At 39.4% G+C, this 19,164-nt stretch overlaps 1 protein-coding gene across 3 annotated transcripts; it reads right to left on the bottom strand.

The window, feature by feature from the left end:
• Positions 1–721: 721 nt before the first annotated feature.
• Positions 722–18,110, bottom strand: LOC149087766 (prostaglandin reductase 3-like). 3 transcript variants are annotated; one of them, XM_089231672.1, is made up of 11 exons: positions 17,892–18,110; positions 13,635–13,788; positions 13,440–13,527; positions 12,965–13,063; positions 11,082–11,180; positions 10,893–10,961; positions 8,246–8,320; positions 7,110–7,181; positions 6,791–6,952; positions 2,011–2,196; positions 722–967 (listed from the first exon to the last, which is right to left on the bottom strand). In XM_089231672.1, the coding sequence occupies exons 2-11, from the start codon at positions 13,766–13,768 to the stop codon at positions 917–919; spliced, it is 1,035 nt and encodes a 344-aa protein (XP_089087798.1). In that variant the 5' UTR covers positions 13,769–13,788; positions 17,892–18,110; the 3' UTR covers positions 722–916. The 3 variants fall into 3 exon arrangements, with proteins under 3 accessions (XP_089087798.1, XP_089087797.1, XP_089087796.1); XM_089231671.1 differs by lacking the exon at positions 17,892–18,110 and adding an exon at positions 17,629–17,890; XM_089231670.1 differs by lacking the exon at positions 17,892–18,110 and adding an exon at positions 13,907–14,052.
• Between the last annotated feature and the right edge of the window lie 1,054 nt (positions 18,111–19,164).

Genomic DNA, 19,164 nt, shown 5'->3' with positions numbered 1-19,164 from the left:
ACCAAGAGTACTTGGAAAATTCTTAAATGGTTTTAGGAAGTATTGTTTATGTGCTCACACATCCAGAGCAAGCAGGACCCACGAAATAGCGATAAAGGTTTAAGGTGCTGATATAGTATAGACGTTAATACAGTCGACGCTCGATATAACGATCCCGTTCGTCCCGTCCAAAATTGACCGTTATATGGCGAGAATCATTACATCGAAAGTAAAACATATATGATAGTCGTTCTATGAAAACACTTCGGACTTATCCTACCGGTCGTTGCAATGGAATGGTCGCTATGACGTTATAACGAGGGTCGACTGTTGTATTTGGAATGTTTGAAGTGTTGTGTTGAATCGGGGGTTGTCTCAACGAATTCGCAGGGACGAGGGGAGTCCGAAGATTCTACCCCCTCCCCGAGCCACCCCCCCCCCACCACAAACGGGGGGTCCTCGATTTTATGTATTTGAGGAAAAGGGAAAAAACGGGATAATCAGAAACGGGATAAAAAAAAGAAGGGATAATCAGTAAGAATTACATACGCATGTAAAGTACACAGAAATGCACAAGTTCAAACGGTCGATAGTCATTGTGCGGCGATAGGCTCCGAGGGCCCACATTTAGCATTCTGGCCCATGCGTTGAAGACCCTGGTCTTGTAAAATTGGGATTTTTCTCCCAAATATAAAAAGTAATGTAAAAGAGGTCTCGAAAAAAGAATAATAAAACATATCCATTATGTCTTAACATTTTTTTTACTATTACTACTAATGAAATTTGCAAATACAATATCACCATTAAAAATATGAATAATTGATAATTATCGGTTGAGGTTCCAGTGGAAATTATCAATTATCTCATTTCAACAACATTTATTAGTCCATCGATTTTCACTAGATGATCTTTTGAGACACGACGACGTGATTGGTTGTTAATTGATGCGAGCAATCACTTTACCCATACTCGATCCTGAATGCAAATGCTGCAAAATAATAATAATAAATAATAATTAAAATACGAATTAATGGATATGTTACGTATAAATGTGATAAATTCGATAATAATGCGTAATAACAAGTTTTTACGCATAATCGCCAATTTTGATAAGTTTGATAAATTTCCTTAAATTTATCACTTTCACCGGCGATTATGCATAATACCCAAGCATCGTTGGTAAATTTGATAAATGCTGAGAAAAAAATTATCGCTTTTACCGGTTGTTATGCACAATCGGCATTTCGTGTTGGTAAATACGATAAATCCATTGCATTGCAGTGATCAGATTAACTATTTAGGAACCGTACTCGTGAATCAGTTTGAACCGGATATAATGAACTCTGATTAAACGAATTTTTTCCAAACATAATCGAAGTAAATAATATTTGATGAAATTCCGAAATCGAACCTCGATATAACGAACTCTTATTTAATAAATTTTACGATCAAACAACGATATAATGAACTTTCGATTATCAAATGTTTTGATCGTAACCCGATATAACGAACTCTCATTTAACAATTTCTTTTCAACGAATTTAAGGTTAACGATTTAACGAATTTTTAATCACGATTTTAATCGTTAAATCTTGAAATTCATTAAATCAGAGTTCATTACACCGGGGTCTGGGATTATATTTATCAAACATACTAAACACATTTGTAATTTTTTTCATATTTATTAAATTCACCAAATATATTAGAGTATTATGCATAATCACCGGTAAAAGTAATAAATCCCAAGTATAGTAATTACCAAATTTACCTGGTATGCTTAGGTATATTATGTGTAATTAACGGTAAAAGTAATAACGTTTTCCACATATATCTAATTTACCAACGACGCTCGGGTATTGTTCATAACCACCGGTGAAAGTGATAAATTTATCAAGATTACCGAGACGATTGGCGATTATACATATCAATCTATTTATCACATTTACCGTAAAAGGGAAAAAAGGGGAGGTTGTAACCATATTTTTCCCTGTATTAGGGAATTTAGGAGGGGTTATGGAAGAGCGTTTTCACCTCGACAGCTTTGATGATTCCCTCGAGTCCGGAGAACTGCTGTCCAGTGGATTCTTGACCGTCGTCCACGATGACCCGGAGCTCTTTTTTGATGACTCTGTCCTTGAGGTAGGTAAAGTACGTGCCGAAACAATCGTGAAATAGAGGGAGGAAGAATCCCTGGATTGAGGCTGCTTTAGTGAGGAGCTGCGGGGGGAATAAAAATATGAAAATATTATCGATTGTTTGAAAATATATAAAAAGCTCATTTAATTTAATTTTTTTTTCAAATATTTTTTCTTTCTTTATCATTTATTACATCTCAATTTCATACAGAATATATATTATTTTCCAAGAGACTGCCCATGTACTGGGGGGGGGGGGGTTATAATTATAAGAACTTAACCCGTACATTGTTTCCCGTCCACGTAATATTACTTCGGGAGTTGAATGGGAGAAATAGAAACGCTATTCCCCTACGCTGCTATTGCTATGCCGCGCGCGCGTGTGGGCGTGCAACAATGCAACCCTAAAGCCGGGTTTTCCTAGAAGCAGGTTTTCTGTGCCGCGTGCAACGTGAATCACCCAGTGCGACACGCCGTCCACTCACCAATAAGAAAAAGCAGTATGACTGTGACGGACTCGCGTCGCGAGGTCCTGGAACCCCCACCGTCGCCACAGTGGTGGTCGACTGAGTGGTTTTCTGTGGTTCCCAACTTCAAGGCGCGAATGCGAGTCGATCTCCCCGTTAAAAAGTCACGCCACAGAGAGTAACAGACCTACAAACAGCACAAATGTAATTCAATCATAACACATCACTCACTTCACTTCTGAAATATAGATGGCAGCACTGAGAAATCAAACACAACGCTGCATACGCACTCGGGGAACTGTTAGGTACACACACACAGTTACACTTCCGGCACAACTCACTAGGTAGTAAATTGTCCATAGATGGTAATAGACCTGATTTGTGCTCGGTTTGAAAGAAAGAGTATGACTGTTCTCCTACAGCAGTGTTTCTCAACCGCCGGGACCTGATATTCATACCGGGCCGCGAGTGATCAGCGGTTTCATTTTTTCTCATTCATTTTCCGTTGGTCTTGCGTTTGACCGGGCCTTCCACTCACAAAAATGAATGAAACCGGACCCCGGGCTTGTCAAGGTTGAGAACCAATGCTCTCTAGAACCATTTTAATGATCTCTAAATGTTCCGCGGATCCTTCAAGTGACCTGGAAATGCGTCTTGGCCACTTAAGTGCTGTAGAAATATCTCGCGGGCCACTTGAGTGTCTGGAACTGTGCCGCAAATCATTTAAGTAATCCGGGAATTCACCGCGGGTAACTTGAGTGGGTGTAGAACCACACAGGGGGCAGCTTAAATGCTCTAAAACTGCGCCACATGTCACTCAAGGGATCTCTAAATGTGCAACGGATTGCTTAAGTGTTCTGAAACTGTGTCGCGGGTGACTTGAGTGCCACGGGACACACTTAAATGCTCTTGAATTGCGCCACGGGTCACTTAAGCGATCCGTAAAAAAAATTTGCCTCTTAGTTCATTTGTACAAAATTGGATTTGAGGGGCAGGCACATTAGATAACACCCAGGGCCACTTTTGGCCCGCAGGTCAAGGGTTTACCATATATATGGCATAAAGGGTGGGTAGCGGCGAATTTCTCAATATTTTTGCATTAAAAAATAAATTTTTGTCGGGGGGGAGGCGCATGGGCCCCATATCCCCCCCCCCTTCCGCGCGTACGTCTTCGATCCCACCAATACGAGTTAGGAGGCGGGGGGGGGGCAGAGCTGATGACGAAATTTTGCTGAAAGGGGGTCAGTGTTTTGCTGGCAAGAGGGAAGGAGGGGGCTCAAAAATGCCAAAAATAAATATCAAGTATAACGCCATTGCTGGCGTTATACTTGAACGGCCCCTTATAAAAATTAAAGTCGAGACAGAAAACTACGCAGTTGCCGGTACAATATATAAAACCAGTTTTTTTACTTCCCCTCCAGTGAAGCAGCGAAGAGTCACTGCGCCAACGCAGCGAAATTTGCATGTCGGCGCGGTGCAAAGCCGCATTATAAGAATCTTCAAGCGGCCTTGGCCTAGGTTAGCGTTTCTCAACCGCCGGGCCCTGACATACATCAATGAAGCCGGCCCGTGAGTGATTGATCGTTTCATTTATTTCACATCAATCATGTGTATAGCCGGGCCTTTCAATCACGAAAAAAAAAAATCAACCGGACCGCAGGCTTCCAAAATGCTGGCCTAGTTGCCTCTATCATTTTGAGACACTCTTCAACAGAAAATATTCGATAATTTTTTTATCCTTTGAAATTTCAATAAACTTTTTTTATGAAAAAATCTTAAAGCCAGCTAGGTATGGGTGTTATATAGGAACTCTTATCAAGATAAACTTATAATCGGGAAAAACCGAAAAATACTGGTGGCTCTATCATCATTTTCGGACACACCTTAGTCCCGTTTTATCCGATCTATTTTTCCCCCCTTCCCTGGATCACTGTCAATCGAGATGAAACAACCCGTGGTATCACTGAAAAGAAAGGGGACTGATTGACGTTACCAGCAAAATACCACTAACCTACAGCATGAGTCGCGTGAGCAGGAATGTGCGGTATTTTTAGTGATATTCCCTCTCACTCTTTTTCATACATTTTTCCTGTGTTTTTTTTTTTTCAACGAAGCATATTTGAATTGGCAATCTTTACTGAAATTATGAATGAAGATAATTTTCATCATTTTGAGTTATATTATGATAATTACGTATAAATATTCATGTAAACATATTTGTATGTTATAAGCAAGTTTTTTCCCATGAACTGCATCGTGATTTCCAATAAATTCTTCATTACTCCCAATCGATAATTTATGAGCAGTAACTGGTGATTTTTGCCGTCTTATGACAACATTTTTGGTGAAAATTTCCGATATTCCTCAATTTCCCGTATTTTTCTGAATGAAATATTGTCAAGTCACGAGGAAATAAATTCTATTGAAGTACGTATATCTATTAAAATATTTTTTCCTTCTGTGATTTGTAGCAAATCTTTATTTCTCTGTCCTTCAGGAATTTCAGCAATAATTAGCAAATTCGTTGTGAATTGCAGTTTTGGATGCAATTATGTCCCTTATTAAGGATTACAATTTCCCGTATCTCAGAGGCACTGACATGAAGAAAACATTCGAGAGGCTGAAAGTTGCTGGTCGTCCCGTATATGCGGGACTCAAGCGCCTACGCAGGAGAAGAAAGGCTCATCGCATTGTTATTTCAGAAATTATCACCACGAAATTTATTGGAGGGGCTCAAATGGCCTCAGCCCCTAGGTTCCGGTGCCTATGCCGTATCTCGATGAGGTACGCTTACCCTTAGAACGAAAAGGTCTAATTTCCTATTTTAAATCATAAGGATATATTACTATGCTTATATCAATTACAACAATTCAGTAATTTTTCTGTCCGTTATAGTTAAATTACCATATCTGCTTGCGGACCACCTGTGCCATAGATTGGGAAACGCTGCTCTATAGAAACGACTTCTATCGTAGTAGAAAGGGCATTGACGCCGCCATTAGAATAAAACCATTTTTTGAAAATTCAATTACGGGCTTCTTAAAAAGAGTTTTCGATCTTATTTCTTTGGATCAATATTTTTTGTATCTTCTCCTCTTAATGCCCCCGTGTCTCCATGCGTTGAGACGATGCTGTTTAAGGGAAATTCTCGAGGCCTTATAAGGCCCTTCTTATAAGGCACTGTATAAGCAGTACAATTGGAGATAGATTTTCTTTCCTATACGTATCCAGTAACTATGACAAAAACTATCCCCCTCCCACAGCTCGAATTGAGGGGGGGGGGGGGATAGGGCTCGAAAAAGACAATTAAGGGGGTAAATTTTGGTGTTGCTCTATCCCTCACGTTATTTTATTGCTTTTATTTAGGAATAACTGGCATCAGTGCCGTCTTAACGCATGGGCTTACCCAGCACCTCCTAGAGATAGATGGCCTCCGCACTCTGCTTGTGACGTCAGTAAAGAGTCCATTTTCCCTCAGAATATTCAGGTGAAAAAAAAAATTTCCCGCTCGTATCAACGTTGCGCAGTGGTAAAGATGCTCGTATTCCACTATGAAGGTTACCACCAATGTCCATGGGTTCGAATCCGGGCATAGAACATCAGAAGCAAGTTCTTTACCTACCGAGCCTAATGCGACCACCGATGGATGGAGCATTCATTTCCCACCCAACTCCACTAGTTGGAAATTGCCGTATGGCGATATATATATATGGCCGGAGTTGGTGTGCGGTAAAGTAGTATCAACGTTGTGAGGAAAAGAAATGATCATGCTCAGAATTAGCGATTTCTATATCCCACATCCAATCACTATGCGGTATTTGTGAACTAATCAGGAAGATTCTATGCCAAAATAAGAAGAAACGAAATAGGATGCTGTGTTTCAAAATGTGACAAACTTGCTAGGCAGTCTGAATGACGTTTATGGCAAACAGTACAGAGGCCTTCTATCTCTAGGAGGTGTTGGCTTACCCGGGCACGGCCAGGGGCCGCAAGAGAAGAAAGGGCCTCACAAAAGTAAGATCTGGTTGAAATTTTCGAGAATTTGCCAGGTAGGGGCCTCAGAAAAATCACTTTTTCCGGCGGCCCACGATGCGCTTGGGAAGGCCCTGACTGGCATCCATGCTTGTTTTACCGGCATTTTTAAGAGTCACTGTTGTTGGACAATTTGTGCTCGTATTTGTGTGATTCTATTTCTCAAATTTCACTCACCATCATCGGCAAAGAAGATAGATCCACAGCGGGTGCCGCAGTGGGATCCTTGTAGTTAGTTATCGCCCCGACGATGATTAAACGTCCTTTAATCGCCAAATGCCGTGACAGAATCTCGAACATTTTACCTCCGATAGTTTCCCATACCACGTCGATACCTTTCTGCAACCGAAAAAAAATAAATTATGGTCATGACATCAAGCTATACTCAGTTCTTGAGGAAATTCAAACACAAGCCTTCTTTTAATTGGCCAGGCCGTTATCTTCATGATATGCCTGCATAAAGAGTTTTATATCATGAAAGAAAAACCAAACTCACTGGATATTCCTTAGAAAGCACGCTGTCTATGTCCTCGGTTTTGTAATTGATGATTCGGTCGCATCCCAAGTCCTGAAAATGAAACGGTAACCTAATAATTGTCAGCCAGAAAAGAAATGAAAAATTAAAATCTGGTCTCATAATTATGGAAATAAGTATCTGCTGCTTTAACAGTGTCTGATATCGTCCAGACAGGCATCGGGAAAGTGGACATGAGTGAGTCTCCCCACGACAAGATTCAGGGTGGTATTTACCAACGTGTTTCAGTAGAAAAGTGTCAATAACTACAACACAATAGATATTCAGGCTGACCATAAAAATACGGGAAACAGAAAATCAAGTTCCTTACGGGATATCACAAATTATCGCCAAAAAAAAATTAAAATAATAATCAAATGCAAATTAAGTTGCTAATAAAAACCAAAAAAATTGTCAAAGGCAAGTAAAATTATCAATTGCAGGCATAAAAATTGTCAAAGGCAAGTAAAATTGTCAAAGGCAAGTAAATTGTCAATTGCAGGCATAAAAATTGTCAAAAGCAAGTAACGTTGTCAATTGCAGCCATAAAAAGGTGTCAAAGGCAAGCAAAGTTGCCAACTCTATCGCTGTAATTGCTGAAAAATCACCATTGGCGGGAAGTAGGGAGCTAGGTCATAGAGAAAATTACCACGTGGTCACTCAGACCATAGGGTGAGAAACACTGCAATATAGGCTTGACATCCCCCATGTCGCTAAGAGTGCGAATGTAAAAATTTTGTAGCAATCTCAGAAAAAAAAAAAAACTTTGAAACCTTTTCTTTCAAATGCTTCAAGTTGTTTATCTTTATCTTCAATTTTATTCGACCCTTTCTATTTATTTTTTCCAAATCATGTCAGGACATCTGGACCACCCTGTGTATTATTTATTATGGAAATATCATTTCCACAGTAGTTAATTCTGATATTGAGGTGAAACGACAGTGAATCGCCTCTGTGGCGATACACCAAAACTGTGTATGGCAAGTAAAGTAATGTGTATGGGGGGGGGGGGGGTTGCCTGAACGAGAATATTATTTCGAGGGTTCCCCCCTACGGGAAAAAGGTTGTTAAACACAGTTTCTCCGAGTAAATAAAAAAAATCATAATGCCATAATTACCTTTAAAATTTTCGATTTCTTCTCGGATGAGCATGTTCCGATAACGTGGCATCCGGCAGCTTTTGCCCATTGGATCTGTTTTGAGAGAGATGAAAAATATTACATATGATAATTTCTTCAATTACACACACACACCCCTCCTTATAACAGATTTTACAACTCTCCTTAATTTTTGAAACCCTCCTTATAACAGATTACATCAATACGTATAACCATGGCCACGTCTTAACGATTCGGTACACACAAGATAGCTTCTTCCATTAGAATTGACGTCTATTCTAGCAGGCGAGAGCATTTTATTTGCCCGGTTTTTCCGGGCCCATAAAACAAGCATGATGAATAGAGTCCGGATTGTATGCGCTTAAAAAGTACTAAAGCACTAAAATGAATCTGCACTACACGAATCTACCATAAATGTGGCAAGATATGTCATGAAATCAAAAATATATGCGAAAAATGAAAACATCGATCTGATAATGCCGAAATTTGACACTAAAAATGAAAAATATGCAAAAAAGGGTACTAGCCTAAAAGAAAAATATGCAGTAAAACTAAAAAATATGCTCAAAAAATGAATGCATGTATTTTTAGACGTGCAAAAATATGCATTTCAGCATGACTAAAAATATGCCCTATAATGAACAATACTCAATGGTGAAATATAATTTACAGAAAAAAAAAAATAAAGATATTTGAAGACTAAAAAGAAAAATCTTGCAAACATTAGTACAATGCGAATCAATATACAGGGTGGGCAAAAAGTCCGTAGATACTTTACTAATTTCATAAAAACCGCAAAAATAACCGAAATAAAAAATGGTTTGCAAGCTTAGCATCGTTAGGTCACGGGAATTTTTTTAAGGCAGAAAAAAGTTAACTCAAAAACGGCCGATAGGTGGCGCTGGTACGAGCGACTTCGGCGGAAATATGCAAATGAGACGGGTATAAGAACTTGCGCTACTAATCCACAACCAATTCACCGTTATAAACCGTGTATGTGAACAAGGATGCTGCGTGCGAAGGATAACCTTTTTGTTGGTGAACCAGGTTTTACGTGAACCAGGAATCAGCGACCATTGCCTTGCGTAAATTTCGAGTTCAGAATAATGAGAGGAATGAAAAAGGGCCTTTTTAACAGCGAACGGCCTCATAAAGCTTGTTCAGCGGTTTGAGGAAACTGGAGGATCGTGTAACAGCCGGAGGATCATGTTTAAGGAAGGCATGTTTGCCGCATGTTGCAGCTGAAATGAATAGCGTCCTGGGAATCAGCTGCAGGGACCAGCAGTGCTCCTGAAGCTGCCAGAAGCTTGGGCTTACCACCCTTCTCGGTACACAATATTGTTCATGGAATCCTTGATCTGTACCCATACAGATTGCAGTCGTGCCATGAACTTTTACCAGCGGATACCGTACAGAGGGAAGCATTTGCGAGGTGGGCTTTCTCCAAAATCTAACAGAATCCCACCTGAGTCTTTAACATCTTGTGGACAGGTGAAGCTCATTTTTCGCTTCATGACGACGTTAATACCCATAACTCTCACATCTGGGTGACTTCTAATCCACGTGAGTACAAGCAGAAACCATTGCATTCCCCCAAAAGTGGCAGTGTGCTGTGGTTTCACAGGTTCGTTCATCATAGGACACTTTGAAACGCAGTGCCTAGTAAATGGGTGGAAAACGGCTACGGTGAATGCGCGTCGTTATTTTATTAACGCTTCTGCGTGAGAAGGTCGTGCTATGTTTGCGTGAAAGAGATGAGCTTTCTACCGTCACGTTTATGCGCAAGATGGAGCAAGCTACTCACACTGCTACTCCGGTCAAGCCATTCCTGATACAGCCGTTCGGGAAAGACAAACCCATGAGCAGGCGTCGCAGGTTCCCATGGCCTCCTCGGTCTCCAGATTTGACACCGGCAGACTTCTGGTTATGGGGATATTTGAAATCCCGGGTGTATCGATCCGGTCCATACAATCTGTCGGAACTGAAAGATACGATCCGCCGAGAGATGTCATGTATACATCCGGACCTGTTGCACTCTGCCGTTGCTGGATCTGTGACTCACCTGCCCTGTAATGGAGGTCATGTGGAACATATACTGCTGCAATTAACGATTTGGAGGCATTCTGTTCTTTATTTACGTGTCTTTTCTTCGACTTGTGTACGTCAGCGCAAGAGCATAGCCAGAAATTTCGTTCGGGGGGGGGGGGGCAAAGTGATAGAACAATAGATTTGGCCATCTTTTTTCCTTTTTTCGGTCTTTTTCTCACATTTCGGGGGGGGGGGGCGGGACCAGACCCCTAAAGCCCTTGCGTCAGCGCTACCTATCGGCTGTTTTGTGTTATTTTTTTTCCTGTCTCAAAAAAAAGTTCCCGTGACCTAGCGATGCTAACATTGCAAACCGTTTTTTATTTCGGTTATTTTTCCGGTTTTTATGAATTTTTATGAAGTTTCTGCGGACTTTTTGTCCACCCTGTAGAAAAGACGCTGAAAATATGCATTTATTCTGAAATTTCGATGATTTTATTCATTTATATGCACGAACTATAAAAAGTGCTAAAATATGAAATTGCATATTCATTTATGTATTCGCATATAATCCGATCTCTAATGGTGAACAATGAACAAAAGCTTTCAAAATGACAATTACCACAATGTGCCCAGTTCCACCAGCGGCAGCAGTAACGAAAACCGTTTCTCCTTCCATGATTCTTGCCGACTTGGATCACACGAGGGGAAAAAAAGCAAACTTTGATTAATATGATTATTAGCTATTAAAACTAACATAATAAATAGATGAATTAATTAATTATATTTATATGACATGTTTTCTCCTCACCTTGTCGAGTGCAATAGATGCAGTGAGTCCACAGACTATCAATCCAAGATATTCTGGTTTGACGGCATCGACCACAAATGCGCCAGTTTCTGGTATAACCTGCGTTCAACATTGAAAATGGGAATATTCATTGCTAGACTTCGTAAGCTCTCCAATATACAGGGTGCACATAATTAAAGTTCGCCTATTCATAGCTGTCCATAGCCGTGAATATTATAATTATATATCAAAATGTCATGGATCTTTGGAAGTGCCTCCAAAGTGCCTTCATTAAGGGGTCATCTTAAAGGGTTGAGAAAGAAATTCATTTATTTACCAGTTGCTATGGTAGGCTTCTGCTAGGCTCTTACTGTAAGTGACAAAAAAAAGAGCAAGTAAAAAAATCAGTTCCAGCAATCACCACCAGAGGGTGTTTTGCATGCAAATCGTAGTGTACATGCTAATTTTTTGCAGACATGGGAGCAAATTGCTAAAGCTCATTGGCAGGGTATCTCTCTCTCTCTAAGTATCTTTTTCACAGCAGAATCATTTTCATTTCTTCTCGTTTGGCGAGTTTATAAAAACGCTGGCTCTCTTACTGCTGCTCGTTAAAGATTTTCACCAAAAAAATTGGCGGTGGAGCTGAAAAAATTGCCAAAAATTGTGATTTCTGTAGCGCCAAAAGCTATGCAGATATTTTCGGTCTTCAATAATTTTGCTTCGAAAACTCTCCTCATCCCTTTCAATAACACTTTTTTAAAGTTTTATAATTTTATGATGGGTAGTCACCATTATGATGGATAGTCAGCTAGCCCCTGACTGTGCGGGTCTGGATTCGAATCCCGGTTCGGGCATGGGTGTCTGCTATATATATAACGCTAACCAATTCGCTGAATGTATCTTACGAATCTCTTGGGAATACGTGAGTATCACATTATTTATTTATTTAATTACTTGTCATATTCGCAGATCACAGCGGCACAGTTCCAGAGCACTCAAGTGATCCGTGGCACATTCCCATGGCTCGCGACATATTTACAGATAATTTGAGTGACCTGCGACACAGTTCCATATCACTTTGGAGGCCCGTGGCAAATTCAAAGATCAGCCGCGGCACAATTCCAGAGCACTTGAATGACCCGCGGCATAATCCCAGATCACTTGAGTGACTAGCAGCACATTTACAGATCACTTAAATAACCTGCGGTGCTGTTATAGATCACTTAAGTTTAAAAAGAAGTTGAGGCTTTGAACCAACGGGCCAACGCATGTGGCCCTCTAAGCTTTCCGCCGACGAATACGCTTACACAGTTACAGAATTTATAGCTATCCGGAAAAAAGAAACTCAATGAAAAAATTTATTTCAGAATAAATTGGTGAGAGGAATAATTTCAGGTTTATTTCAGGATATATTATTTCATGAAAACATTTCAGGATTATTGAAAGAAATAACTTCAGAATTGATGAAAAATATTGTCAAAATTAATGAAGATTCATATTCAAATGAAAAAATAGTTTCAGAATTAATTAAAAATAGTTTCAGAATCAATGAAAAATAGTTTCAGAATTAATGAAGATTCATATTCTATGAAAAAATAATTTTCAGAATTTATGAAAATCCATATTCAGTGCAGAATAGTTTCAGAAAAAATAAAATTCTCCAATAAAATACAGAGGCCCCGCTAGGCCCACCCATTAAGATGCCATTGTGTAAATCTAGATACCACAGTATGGCCTTGTTGGCCCTCGGGCTGCATGGATTCTTCTTTTTTTTTTGGTCCGCAATGTGTGCAAGGTTGAAGACCAGTGCTTTACACAGCTCAAGACAAGCTAACTTCAATTATAGACACCCTGTGTAACACGTTTGCTACATATGTACACATATACAGTATAAACATACTTACGGAGTACTCAGAATAGGCACACATATTCATGTATATAACAGAATCTTTAACTTTGATCGATGCAACTTTGCTGCCGACAGCCACCACGGTGCCAATGCCCTACAGAAGGTTATACAAAAAAAAAAATGAATAAAACAGTAAAGTATCCTCAAAATCAACCTTGATCAATTTTTAAAGATGATTAAAATAGTGAGAGTTAGACGGCTTTTTCTCAATACATCAAGGAAATAGACATTTTCTGGATATTATGCCGAAGTGAACTCGGAAGGAAAAATCATCTGGTCTCCACCTGGCGCAAGAGTGCGCTACCATCTACACCACTGGAGACACGACCCTACTTTCCTTATTTCACACACTGTGGGGCGAAGCGCTGAAGTAGAGGCATTAGTACCCTTCCGCATATCCAGAAAATGTATATTTCCTTGAATTGAAATAGATTTTATAAATAAGGACCGGAATATAAATTGGAACTTACCTCGAACCCAATGTCGAATGGCGGCGGTTTTCCACCGAAGTACCTCCCGGCACTGGCGTTGATATCCGTGGCATTGATCCCCACGTAACTGTAATCAGTACACAAGATTAGTTAAAGAATAGAATATAAGACAGCATATCTATAGTATAGGTAAATACATTGAAGAAATGTTGAAAATAAAAACTGATATCTCACCTATTTTTCACCAAGATCTCATTGTCTCCCAGTTTAGGCGACTTCTCGGTAACGACGGATACGGCACTGCGGAAATCCGTGCTAGGTTTAGTGACTACCAGCTTCTTGAAACTTTCCGGCAATGTGCTGGCCATTGTTGATATTCTAGCTAAATCTGAAAAAAAGTCAAATAATGCATATTAATTTATGTTTGCTGTTGAAATTAGTGGTAATCCAAATTAAATCGAGGAAAATCGTTATATCCGAGCTGAGATTAACACAAACATACATACAGGAGCTTATAAAAATCATTCAATCAGAGATCATTGGGCTCTCGCTGGGCTAATGGGGAGGGGGGGGGGGTGATATCACGGATAACCAAAAAACACTGTCATCCTTCTCCTATCAGCAATTTTGCACAGTTCTAAAATGTACTATAAGAATGACACAAATAGGGGAATAGCGCTGGTCCAGCCGATGAGTCATGCCGTTACGCATCTGAAATTACACCATCCTTGTGCCTAGTCTTTCAGTTGTAAAATGCAATACATTTCAAAACCAACGCGAGAAGCTTTTTTCCTGGCATCGCCTGTAATTGTCTGTAAATCTTGAAATGTCCATCTCTCCAGGGCAACGTTTGGTTCTTATGTGCGCCTACGGGGGCTGCCGTTTCAACGTGTTGATATGGTACTTCACCTCTAAGAATGGGGAAGAGGGGTTCCGTAAAAGAATGAAGAAATCTACGAAGTAGACATGTTTGTTTTCATTAACAACCTCCACAGAATCTTACGTAAAGAAAAAGGGGTGGGCGACACTAATAACAGCACGGATGTAGAAGAGCCAAACATATGCCAATGTTTTAAACAATTTTCGTACACTATTGATCCGCGCCCGGATAATTGAGATTATACAGTATTGTATTCTTTTGTCCATAAGAAAATTCGTGTCACGTATTTCTCTAAACACGAACGCCGGCCTTGAGCACCCATTAAGTCATTTATCTTCTTCAACATCAACACGTGACCTTGAAATCAGCCGGTGTCTTCATGGCGTTTTTCAGAAATCGACGGCCACCAAACACGGAATAAACCTTATAACATACATTTTAAAACAAACATTGTACGAAATACACGTTCTTCAACGTATTCGTGCGATTGCATAACACCAAAAAAAAATATACAGGGTGTCCTGTAAGTGCTAACGCAGCCTTTATCTCATCAACCATCCGTCTTTAAGATATGGTTTCAGTTTAAAAAATACTTAAAAGGTTTTCAGAAATTATCCTGTACCAGTTTTGAGAGTAAAATAAATACAGTGTGTGGCAAAATAAAAGAATCTAAATTTTTTTTACGTTGCCCTTATCCTCTAACTTCCAATTAGAAAGTTGATGCCCTGTCTCTCCTGAGGCCAACGGAAAAAATTCTATGTTTCTAAGTGAAATATCCACTAAGACATTTGAATTCAAAAATAGAGAAAAGTTTGGAAACAGCAAAAACTATCGGAAAAAATGCTCCTTTCCCGCATTTATGCTGTCCTCTCTCAACTTTTCTCCGATTTTTAAATTCGAATATCTCAGCGAATATTGCAGTTAAAAACATAGGATCCCTTTTGTTGGACTCAGACAAAAAGACGGTAACAATTTTCTAATTGGAAGTTAAGGACACGTGGAACCGTATGAAAATTTAGATTTTTTTTTTTTATTTCGTCACACGCTGTATTTTGTTTTCCTCTCAAAAATGGCACAGGGTAATTTTCGAAAGCCTTTTGATAATTTTTTAAACTGAAACTATACCTCTACGACGGACGGTTGATGAGATAAAGACCGCATTAGCATTTACGGGACACCCTGTATAACGAACATGTATAAACAAACCTTCATGTAACTACCCGTCTTTTAACAAGTGTCGAGTCAACATCCCGGATTTAAGAATCCGCTTCAAGTCATAAATTATCACTCGACCGAGTATGCAATGTGCAAAATCTCTCAATATTCATATAGCTCAGGAGTTATGTCATTTACATGGCCCGTGGGCCAAATGTGGCCATCTCAGATCTTTTTTCCGTGGCCCACCGACCATTTTTAGAAAATAGCTACTTTACATAGAACCAGGGCCCCAATTAGATACTTTGTCACCCGGAGCAAACCGGCATTCTGCTGCCCCCTTGCCATGTAGAAGATGCAGTTAAAGGGTGGATTCAGCGCCCCTTCTGGTACAGCACCCGTGGCACCAGACGCGCCTGCTCCCCACCCCCTAGTTACGGTCCTTCATAAAATAACGAATAAATTCCTGAAGAGATCTGGCCGCTGAAAATATGTACTGCTGTGTTTAGAACTATGAGGTACTTTCCAGATTCAATACTAATGCTGTACATTGGATACATTAAAAGCGGGAGGGGCGTCATAACGGATTCGGGAGGGCCCGGAGCCAAAACGCTTTTTGGAGGCCCGTGTTTTTATGTTATTACATTATTATGTTATATTTGAAGAGGCCAAATTCTAAGTTATACATAATAGTTACAGAATTCAAAGAAATGCAAGAACCTTAATGAAAGAAATAATAATAAGATTATGAAAAGAAAAATTATTGCATAATTTATGAAAAATCTATAATTAAAAACAGTTACGGAATTACTGTAAGAAATACAATAAACCCCGTCTTAACGGACACCCCCCCCCCTCAGATGCGGTCACCACTCTTTCGCGACCAAATAACAATTTCCCCTCGTATTACAAAAGTATGCATTTCAAACCCCCGATTAACGGTGACCCCCCCCCCCCTCCGCCGAGTTATTGCGAGCGATTCCAGAATTGTTAAAAGTAATAATTCGTGGGAAAAAATTAAGAATTTTTGAAAGAAATTATTTCACAATGAAAAATTTAAAACGAATGAAAAAATTATTTCAGAATCATCGGGAAAATTTCAGATTTAATAAAAGAAATAATCAATTAAAAAGAATTGATGAATAATTACAGTAAGACCTTTCTTTTGCGGACACCAACGGAACAAAAGAATTCGTCCGTAAAAGAGGGGCGACTGTTAAGGGGCCATTCAAGTATTACGTAAGCAGATTTTCAGCCATTTTTGACCCCCTCGCCCCCCCCCTGCCAGCAAAACACTGACCTTCCCTCCCCCTGTCAGCAGCATTTCGTCACAGCTTAGAATATTTCATATCTTCAAAAAGGGATTGTTGATGACGTAAGCAACCTTCAACCCCCCCTCCCCCTTGTCATCAAAAGTCAGCAAATCCGACCCCCCCCCCGTCGATGCTGACGTAATACTTGAATAACCCCTAATCAGGGGGTTTGAAATGTATACTTTTGTTATACACAATGGGAAATTATTATTCAGACGTAAAAGAGAGAGGAGGGTAATCGTTAAGAGGGGGTTTTACTGCAATTAATCGAAAAGAATTTCATTAATTAATGAAAAAGTAAATTATTTGAAAATCAATAAATATATTCAAATTTAATGAACAGAGTAAATAAGTGTTAAATAAATCTTTGGTGTTTGGTCAGAACATGATACCACGAAAAAATGACTTTTTGATCTAGTCTTGCTAATTATAACTAATTAGAAGCGAGATAAATGCACAAATACGTGGGTACTGCTAAACAACATGCTGACGTACATTTTCGTTTGTGCGTATGCTTTATTTCTGATTTTTAAATGACAATTAAAAATGCTCATATCTTAAAAATTGTGATTTTGGAGTTATCATGTTCTGACCAAACATCACAGAAATTTGGAGAACCATGTTTGATAGAAGGAAATACCGCGGTGTGACACGGCGGCCCGCGGGCTACGAGGAAACTTTAATTTGGCCCGCAACGTCTGAAAGATTGAAGACCCTTGCTATAGCCGAATAAAAAAAAGCTCATTTTTGACATACGCCAATGTCAAATTATTGATATTTCTACTGATGTTTTTTGATCCAAAATTTAGGCTCAATGGGCCTCTTCGGAAGGCAATCTTTAGGCTTCCAAACTCGTTAAGACGGCCTTAAAAAAACTTACCCTTTCAAGATTTCTTCAGAATAAGATTTTACTCTCGAAAAATCGAAGCCTTGAATCCGGTACGAAATGCGTATTTATATCTTGACAGATCTCAGTGAGACGCCCCCAAAATAGCAAACAGTGTTTATCTCTGGTCGAACTTAGGACTGGTAAAATTTTTTTGCCATAAATACAGAGAGAGACGCCCTCTATATATATTTCCCAGAAGCACCATTGCCCACGATAAAAAATATATGTTTTTGCTACGTCATTAAATTACTTACACCTTTTTTTTTCGCACCAGCTTATCTGTATCAAACAGTGACGATATATTACGTAACTGGAAATAATAATGATGCAAAAAGAGACGCTCTAACGGAAATGTTTTCTTTTTTTCCCCCGACCGTCAACCGACCAATCAATAGCAAGAGTGTGTGGCGGCCATTTTCATTTTTTACTTCTCATTTGTGTCTACTCATGGGCCTTCGCGGCCTTGGGCAACTCGCACGAAAATTCGAGAACTATGTTTTGTTTCCCTTAGAAACGATCACGTTTGAGATGTAGGAAAAGAGAAAAAAAAAAGCAGTAGTATGTAATGCAGTGAAACCTCACATACAACGATAGTCTGCGGACCAATTATCGTTGTGGAAGGATTATCGTCGTCTCGAGAGGCAGCAGTTTGACACGTCCAAATGAGACATGAAAAAATATCTTTGTAGAGCAGGGGTTCTCAAACTGTGCGCCGCAGCTCCCTGGTGCGTCTCCAACTTTGGCAGGGCGCCTCGGAGCGGCGGCCCGACAAAGGGTTTTCGAAAAGATTCTTTGTTTAACTGCTCTGGGGAACCGCGTAAAAAAGTTGATTAAGAGTAAGGGTAGCGAAGCAGGCGGAAAAACGTTCAGAACCCTGTTGTACAGGGATTATCGCTATATCGAGAGGCAGCAGTTTAACATTAGGAGTATAGGCATTATAGGCGTAGATAGACTCGGAAGTCTGGGGGCACGGTCAATATTGCTGGGGGGGGGGCACGATGATGATGATGCCAATTCATATATACATACAAATATACATTAGATCAGTCGACTCCACCTTTGACGCTGGGGAGCAATGCCACTCCACGTCCCCCTCCCCCGTATCTCCGCCCATGATAGGCATATTTAAACAAGACATGAGAAAAATGGTTGCAAACATTGAGAAACGATTAATTCTGAAATTAATGAAAGAAATAATTTCAGACTCAATGAAAGAAATAAATCGAGAATTAATGGAAGAAAAGTAAAGTTCTAAGTCCCTTGGGGTCACAAAGTGTTTGTATTTATGTGTTTTTATGTTTGCACCTATGTGTATGTTTATATTTGTATATATGTCTGTGTTTTTGTGATTTGTTTATTAAAAAAAATAATAATAAATAAATAAAATAATTCCAGAATTAATGAAATAAATAATTTCAGAATTAATGAAATAAATAATTTCAGAATTAATGAAATAAATAATTTCAGAATTAATTAAATAAATAATTTCAGAATTAATGAAATAAATAATTTCAGAATTAATGGAAG

Source organism: Pholcus phalangioides, unplaced genomic scaffold (genome assembly GCF_987345545.1).
Source record: "Pholcus phalangioides strain wild (caught in Gottingen) unplaced genomic scaffold, Ppha-v1.0 ptg000004l_1, whole genome shotgun sequence".
NCBI classification, from domain to species: domain Eukaryota; kingdom Metazoa; phylum Arthropoda; class Arachnida; order Araneae; family Pholcidae; genus Pholcus; species Pholcus phalangioides.
Note: the sequence above shows the minus strand (reverse complement) of the source record. Positions and strands in the feature narration are given on the sequence as shown.